At 42.5% G+C, this 8,496-nt stretch overlaps 1 protein-coding gene and 1 long non-coding RNA gene across 6 annotated transcripts in view; both read right to left on the minus strand.

The window, feature by feature from the left end:
- SPAST (spastin) overlaps nucleotides 1-4,654 on the minus strand; it is a 39,335-nt gene extending 34,681 nt beyond the window's left edge. Inside the window, exons 1-2 of one of the 5 annotated variants that reach the window (XM_064648607.1) lie at nucleotides 4,150-4,654; nucleotides 53-139 (exon numbers count right to left, since the gene is read on the minus strand). In XM_064648607.1, coding sequence (XP_064504677.1) covers nucleotides 53-139; nucleotides 4,150-4,558 — 496 coding nt within the window. In that variant the 5' untranslated portion in view covers nucleotides 4,559-4,654. The remainder of the gene's footprint in view (nucleotides 1-52; nucleotides 140-4,149) is intronic. The other 4 variants (XM_064648610.1, XM_064648609.1, XM_064648608.1 and 1 more) reach the window with 4 other exon arrangements.
- A 1,502-nt stretch (nucleotides 4,655-6,156) lies between these two features.
- On the minus strand, nucleotides 6,157-8,485 carry LOC135411270 (uncharacterized). The gene is made up of 3 exons (XR_010429071.1): nucleotides 8,200-8,485; nucleotides 7,081-8,063; nucleotides 6,157-6,998 (listed from the first exon to the last, which is right to left on the minus strand). It is a non-coding gene; the product is annotated as an uncharacterized LOC135411270 (long non-coding RNA).
- Between the last annotated feature and the right edge of the window lie 11 nt (nucleotides 8,486-8,496).

The following is an 8,496-nucleotide window of genomic DNA, read 5'->3' on the forward strand; positions in this document are numbered from 1 at the left end:
TTGAAGAACTCATAAACCCAAATCTGTTCCACAAAACTCAAAACTGGCTTACCTTGACCAATTACTAAGACAGCTATTCCTTTTTCCAGTTCTTCAATTCCTTTCTTATACCATTCAACAGCTTGTTCCTTTTGTCCTGCTTAAAAAGGAAGTGAACCCATTATTTTCTGTAATGAATTAAAGCTTAGGAATGGTTCCATATAATGCTGCATAAAACAAGTAAGAGGAAGGAAGAGATATTTTAACAAAATCCTATGATTTAAAGAAACTCTTAAAGGGACACTGTCAACTTTATATCTACTTAAGTTTCAAGTAAGATTTTCTATTAAAAACAGGTACTACACCAGCCTCAAATCACTTTTGCCTGTTTTAAGAATAATTCTTCATCTGCCTTAAAAAGATAAATCCCCTTAAAAACCAACCAACCAACCAAACAAAACAAGGTAAAAATCTCACCTATACAAATTCATTCACAACAGAAATGGTGAAATTAACAGGTTTTGTTTCTGGAACAGCAAATAGAGATGGACTTCTTAACCATCCAGTGATAGATTATATCAATACCAAAGTAACACTAAAAGCATAGAAGCTCAAGAAGAAAAGCAACAAGTCTAAGACACTACATGAGTGAGATGAGACACTTCTCCTCTGGTTAACTTTCGTATAGAGCGGCTCTTTTGCCATAAGGGTATTTCTTTGTTTATCCTATTATGAAACTGCTGTACTGCAGGTGTGTGTCAACTTTAACACAAAGTACAATGCAAGTAGAATTAAGAGTACGCCTCTGTACCAGCCACATCCTCAATGGGTATTACAGCAAATACAACCATGAACATGGCTATGCCTAACCTATGCTACGTGACACCATAACAGCAAGTAAACCACTGAAGACCTATTAATATCTACTCCATATTGCTCCCCTTCCATAAATACTCTGCATTAAAAGATATTTGCCTGCATATGGAAACACACTTTTGCAAGGTAGTTATGTCACACTAAGCATGCCTTTCCACAGAGGAATATAGCACATTCTGTATTACAAGTTAAACCTGATCAGCTGCAAGCGGTAGAAAAAACCAAAAATGCCTACAATGAAACCTTCAGATATCATTACTCTAGTTTCAGATGACATTACATTTCACAAAACTATTCCTAAGTGCCAGTTACCACTGATTGTGTTGGTTCCACACTCAAATCTTTTGATGACTTCAGTGTCAAACCTACTTTTTAGTAAATTTATTTTGTAAAAATATTTCAGTACATTTCTAGAATCCTCTTCAGAGTTTTCTCTTGCTCCTCTCCAGAAGCAAAATCTTATAATAATAACATTTAGCAAGATTCCCTGTGCAGGTAATTTCATTCTTTGTTCTTCTTACCAACAGAAAGCACAGGAGCACCTTCCTACAGTCACGAACATTGCACACCCTGGGAATCATTTTATTACTGCCCTTTCTTCACCACCTCATATATCCTGACTGTTAAGGACAAACCTAGAGAAATCAAATCATTGAAGCTGAGTGACTTCGATCTTCTTTTTAGCCTTTTTTTTACTTTAAGCTTCTTCTCCCCATCACCCATAGAAACATTTTTGACTGCAGTGTAAATCTAATGCTGATTATAGCGAATAGAAATCAAATTTGCCATGATCCCAGCCTCCTCTGCTATTGCCTGACTTCCTTTGCTATTCTGAGTATCTGCTGCAAACATGCCAAGGTCATTAAAATTTCACTTCCAGCTTATAAATGGACAAAGTTTTAAAAGCACTATACCACAGCAAGCTGTTTGCAAAATTTGTGCTCCAACTCCACACAGAATGCTTTACTAGTTTTCAGTGATTCTGACATTAAAAATACCATAAATGTCACATTTCTTGGAAGTCGCTGATCAGCTGTATTGAGTCTGGCTGGAATGGAGATAATTTTCTACAGACAGTCCAAACGCTGCTGTGTTTTGGATTTGTGACTAACACAGTGTTGATAACAGAGAACTGGTTTGGGTATTGCTGGAACAACATAACCTCAAGGTTTCCCTTTTCCCACACTAGATTCCCAGTGAGTAGGTTGGAGGTGCACAAGAAGCTGGGAGGGGACACTGGCAGGATGACTGACACAAACTGGCCTAAGGAATATTCTGTATCAGACAATATAATCCTCATCAATAAAATCTTGTGTAGGTGAATAACTGGATGGGGGCTGTCTTCCAAGGCAGCCATTGCTCAGTAAGTTTTCTCACTTTTTTTTCTAACTTTTGCTCCTCCTATGCTCTTCCCTGTCCCAGTGAGGAGAGGAAACAAGCAGCTGTATGGATGCTTAGCTGAGGGCAGGGGTCAACCCAACACATGTACCTTCTCAGTCCCAGGAAAAGATATTAAGCTTGATTGTGAAAATATCAAAACAAGAATAACTGCCACAATAATTCAGAAGCACAAAAAATTACCAGAAGTGCTATCAAAATTACTGAAGTCTGCATAGCTTCCACAACAGCAAAAACACCACATAACTAACAGGACGTTAGACAATTCAGAAATTCCAACCATTTCACACACTATGCCTAACATATGGTTTTCTGGTGGAAGCTTTAAAAAGCTTATTTACACATTAAAAAAAAAATAAATCAAAGATAGACGTATATTCCTGCAAAAACAGATAAGGAAATAGCAAATCTATGCATTAAAGCAAAGTGAGTTCTTTCTCAGTGAAATGTATACTGCAATTGCAGGGCTGTAACAGCTGTGCAACTGCTCCCATTAGCAGCAAAAATGATCTTATTAGATGTATGACCTGTGCAGCTAATTCATATACGATAAATCTAAAGGTATCTACAGAGCAAGTCCGGGATTAAAATTGATATTTAAGGGCTTAACCTCCAAACCACCGACAGTTATAGGTCACAACAGTGGAACAGGTACCTGATAATATAAGACTTGGCTACTCCTCACAGAGCAATCATCAACAACACTGAAGCTTTAAGTTACCTCACCTTCTTTCATGCTTTGCTCCTATGACCCTCAGTGCTCTCTCACTGTACATCTGTTCTGAACTAATCTTACTGCACATGGTAGGGTTTTTTTTCTCTCCCAGAGCTTGCCACTGCCACTCCCAAATTGTCAACGCAAAGCAAGACACATCCCTCGCTTTTATGGTGCTCTCAGCATGTAGCTTCTATTGAAGGCCTACTCCTCTATTTTTAATGTCCTCCTCTAAGACAGCAGTTTCACTAAAGCTCACCTTAAAAGTGTAGAATAAGGTATTCCAATGTTTCCAGAGAATTTTAAAAAACAGCACAGCATGCCCCTAAAGGCCTGCCTTTTGGCTGCTGACAGAACTGTGCTGCTGTGTTTAAAGTAAATGGCTAAATCAAATGCAGTAGCAAATGTTTTTGGTTTTTTAATGCTCCAGACAAAAAAAAAAAAAACAAAAACAGAAACACAAAACATAAAAACAAGTACCTCACTCCTGTGTTTTATTTACCCGAACCCTAAACATCTTCCTTAAGATCCTCTGGTCACACTGTGATAGGTTTTTAGGTTTTTCAAGAGTGTGTCAAACAGCTTAAGCAAAACATAAAAAAAAAAACCAAAAAAAACCCTGTCAAAATAAAAATAAGTATTTCTTTCTTTAAAAGTCAAGACAACTCCAAATGGGCATTTTGGGGGTCAAGTTTCCTGAAGACTTGCTTCAGCACTTGTATCATTTGTCAGGTAGTGTATTAAAGGATGCACCCTTATTATTGTCCTTGGTGCTTTTGTTGTCCGGCGGGCTTGCTGAAACCCAAGGCTTGTTAGTCACGTACCCTGTCTTTCGCCCCAGTTTTTAACCGCTTCACCCAGACCTCCGCAGCAAAAACTTTATTGGGGCGAAATACAAGGGCCTGCATTGCGTGGGGAACGAGCCCGAGCCGCAGCTTTTTGATCCAACCTGCACCTGCCGGGGCCAAAGCATCGGCCACCGCATGCGGGCACGGGCGGGCAGCGGGCACGGCACACTCCCCGCTCCCTCCCGCACTGACCCCCCCGCAGGCCGCATCCATCACACCAGCGGGTTTTGTTTGTCCTCAGGGGAAAGCGGTTCCCCAGCACAGGACGCGAAGGCCCTGCCCGCCCACCCCCCGCACCCTGGAGAAGCCGCGGGCGCTCCCCTCCCTCCCTACCTGTCTCGTCCTCGTCGATGCGCAGCGCCATGGAGATGCACTCGAAGGCCCGCTTGTGACACGCCCGCACCGTCTCGGGCGCCCCGCCGGGCTCGGGCGCGTCGCCGGCCCCGGCCCTGCTGCCCTTGGCGGCCATGAGGGCGCCGCGGGAGAGGCGCTCGCAGAGCCAGGCGAAGAGCAGCCCGAGCTGGAAGGCGACGAAGCGGAGCAGGGCGAAGGCGGCGAACAGCGGGTACGAGAAGTAGTACAGGTTCCGCTTGTGCGGGGACGCCGCTGCCGTCGCCGCCCCCGCCGGCGGCACGGGGGGCGCCGGCCCGGGCGGCGAGGAGGGAAAGGCGCCGGCGGCCGGAGGCGCGGAGCTGGAGCCGGCTGAGCCCTTCTTCTTCCCTCGGCCGCCTGGAGAATTCATTCACCGCCGTCGCCATAACCCGCTGCCACGGACTGACAACAACCGGCCATGGCGATGGCGATGGCGGCGGCAACGCCCCTTTCGGCCGCCCCAGGGGGAGGGATGGAGGGAAAGAGGGAGGGAGAGAGGGATGCGGGCGGCCCCGGCCGGGAGCGGGGCGGGGCTTTCCAGCGCTGTGCCTGGAGAGAATGAAGGCTGCTCCAGCCGTGGCCGAGGCCGTTAGATGTCGGCACATGGAAACACACTGAGCGGACGGAGGATGAATAATTTAATAGGATTAATTATTCTGACTGGAGTCGTGAGCCGCCCCGCAGGCACAATGCAGCGCGGATCTCTGGCGTCGCTCCCGCCGGGAGTCATTGCTAGAGGCACACGAGGAGGGCCCGGGGAATTCCCTCGCACGGAGGGACGTGTGGCAGCCACTCACTGGCGGTGTCCGTGCTTTCGCCGCCTGGAATTGCCCCCGGGAGAGCGTCCTCCCGTGCTTTGTCTGCTCCGCATCTCTGTAATGGAAATGACAGGCTGTCTGCTCACATAGAGGGAGCTAATGTAATTCAGTATACATTATAGATACATCGTCCTGGGAAGAAAAAAAAAATCTGAACTCTATTACCACCCTCGTTACAAAAAGTGATCACCCGGTTGTCCTTGTTTGTCAATTATTTGCCCAGCTATAATATTTATTTATTTGTGTCTCCACTAATGAGACAGATCCTCCAGCTCTCTACTCTTTCGGTTATTTCAAAGCTTAAAAATGCTTTGGTACCTTTGGTCTAGGAAACAAGGGGAGGCACCCACACAACAGCATTCCCGTGTTCTGTGCCTACTGCTATATTCAACAGTGTAGCAAGGCCCTTCCTCTATGCTTCAGTCTTCCTCTCCTTTTGGTTGCCTTGCCCATTGGTTGATCTTTTTTCCTGTTGTTTTGCTTTGTCACACACTCTGTTCTACAAACAAAATACTGAGCTCCTGATGTTAATTATGACAGATCATCTCTCTCCTACACCTCTGAACTGCACACAGTAGCCCAGAGAGTCCCCAAACAGTAGACACATAATTCAGTGCACAAGCAAGTTTCCCCAGTTTATAGCAAGAAATTGCAGTTGGTGCTGTGTGTTAATTAAAAGGCCATGCCAAATTGAAATCACTGCTGTCTGCCATGTTTTATTTATTATGATTATTTATGTTTCCAAAATTACTATAAAACTACTGTTTTTTTCTTGTTTGCTTATGCCTTGTATAGTTACTTCTAGTTCCCTTGGTAATGTGTATTGATTTTCTTAAATGACTGTGTGATCTGTTTTAATGACAGAACTGATTATTTTCTTACTGTATAAAACACAGAATTTTATTAAAATATAAAATAACTATTCATGACCTAGAACCATTACTAGACAGAGATAGTGAACCTGTCTCTGTCTAATTTGAAAATGTGGTAATGTACATCAAGTATTTTTCTCCTGTACTTGGTAAGAAGGATGACGTACTACTATTATGAAAATATTACTGAAGTATTTTCCAGTCCACTTATGACTGAACAAAGTTCAGTATCTTTTTTTTTTCAGTATGCTTAACTATCCTTTAAAAAAAAAAAAATCTCATTTGCCAATATAAAGGCTTAACAAATTTTGGAATATCAAAGAAATTCCAGAAGCTTCAAGCCGAGTTAATACTAAGTAGCATTCAAAAATGGAAGTGAAATAAGCCCCATGACAACACATTACTGAACTACTGTCTTTATTATCTCATTACTATCTAAAGTATCATCCCACTCCTGATCAAAATCAAAAAACTAGTGAAGAAATAAGTTTATTAACAAGGACAGATTGCATGACAATAGAAGACCATGTACCTCAGTCAATCCTGACTGGTCAATCTATTCAGTTATTTTTACTTTAAAAAAAAATTTAGAATGACACCTTTGTAAATCACGTGAATGTATCACGGCAATAAAGGAGCGCACCTGTTAGGGGAATAACATCATGTTAAACCAAAAACACAGCTTCAGAAGCAGACACCAGTCAGGAATTGTGAGAAAACCTAGAGAATCAGTTCACTATTGTGGCTATGAAATATTTGAGCGATCTGCAAGTTGAATCTCCCTACCCTCCTACATTAAACTGGCTCTAGCAGTCTTTGGTCTTGTCTGTGAGATATTCTAATTAATAATCTGGCATAAGATTAATGCTAGTTTGAAAAAAACCCAACAAAACCCAACAAACAAATCTTAAACCGCATCAGTCCATTGGACGGCTTTCTTCTGGCTTAGTGAAATGTTCTGGCTCAGCAAGGGGTGATGGACATCAGCAAGGGGTGCATGAAGAAGTGAAACCTCATTTCCTGGAGTGGACAACTGTTGGATCAGCTCATCCACCTGATTTGACTTTGCTCTGAAGATTGTACCTCCTGTAGTACATGAGTCCTCAATCTGGTATCTCAGCTAAAGGTTTTAGAATTACAGCAGGCAAACACTACAGTCATAGGAATTAGAAAGATGCAACTAACCTGACACCACAACTTACCATTGCACAAAAGGTTAAGGTAGGAAACCTTTTCTCACTCCCAACACGATATCACCACAAAACCTGAATATAATAGAGAATACATAAATGTGGAAACTAGGCTAAGGGTACAAGGATTTTTCAAGTATTCTAAATGCAATTCTCAAAAATGTCATTGCTAGAACCGCATGAAAAATTACGAGAGAGCCTCAAAATGGACAGAAAAGCTTATACCTCTTCACATTAAGAATTTCTTTGTATTCCTGTTTTAAGTTTTAGAAAAAACCCTCAAATGTTTTGCCTTCTGTGTTTTCACCTCACCTCCTCATTAGCTAAGTTTGCCAGCACTAGGTACTAAAATTGACGCAAAGACAGTATGCAGTTCTGCTATAATTCCAAATATTTCAGTTGAGTATCAAATCTGTGACTGACCACACACAAATTTTTAAGCCTGCTTATCACACTGGTAACATTGTCAGTTCTGCAAATATGGTTGTTTCAAGTTCACTGATGTACACATACTTAATCATTACCATTATTAGATTACTATATCAGAGCACAATCTAGTGAAAATATGGCATCAGGTAAGTCACTCATATACATTGTCATTACTGCAGGAAGGACAGAAAAAAACCAGACCTATTTTTATAAAACAACAACAAAAATGGTTTTCTCAAAAGGAAAAGAAAAAAGACTACAGGAATATAACTACTTCATCAAGTCAAAAATAAAAAGATTCTTAAGGCCTTTTTAATCCTCTAGCACAAACCATGTTGCCAAAGAGATCACAGTATCACAGAATTGTTAGGGTTTGAAGGGGCTTCTGGAGATCATCTAGTCCAATGTCCCTGCCAAGACAAGGTCACCTAGAGCCGGTGATACAAGAACGCATCCAGGTGGGTTTGTAATGTCTCCAGAGAGAGAGACTCCACGACCTTCCTGGGCAGCCTGTTTCAGAGTTCTGTCACCCTCAATGTAAAGAAGTTGTTCCTCAGATTTAATTCCTAATAAAAACAAAGAAATCCGGTACAGATGTTCTAGCATCGGTACTATTTGTTAACAGCGCAACAACTACAGAAGCAACGGATTCTTTCATTTTCCGACAGTTTCCAGTCGGGACAGGATGCTTAAAGCCGATACTTGGACAAAGCTGAGCAGCCGCGTTTTTGTTTACAGAGAGAAAATTAACGGCCAACAGTCATCGCTGTGAAAACCGCATTCTACACAGCTCTGGAAGGTTATGCCACTAACAAATCCCCCCTCTCAGTTCCACATTAACTTTAGCACAGTTATTTTTCGTGACCACCTCAGGGAGCTCCTCAGACATCAAACCGCGCTGACGATGAGCACAGTTCTGTAGCACAAAGCCCCCAAGCACCAGCGTTTCTCAAAGGTTTGCTCAGAGGCGCAAACACCCCACAAGACGCCCAGGAATGA

The sequence above is a fragment of the Pseudopipra pipra genome, chromosome 3 (assembly GCF_036250125.1).
Source record: "Pseudopipra pipra isolate bDixPip1 chromosome 3, bDixPip1.hap1, whole genome shotgun sequence".
Classification (NCBI taxonomy): Eukaryota; Metazoa; Chordata; class Aves; order Passeriformes; family Pipridae; genus Pseudopipra; species Pseudopipra pipra.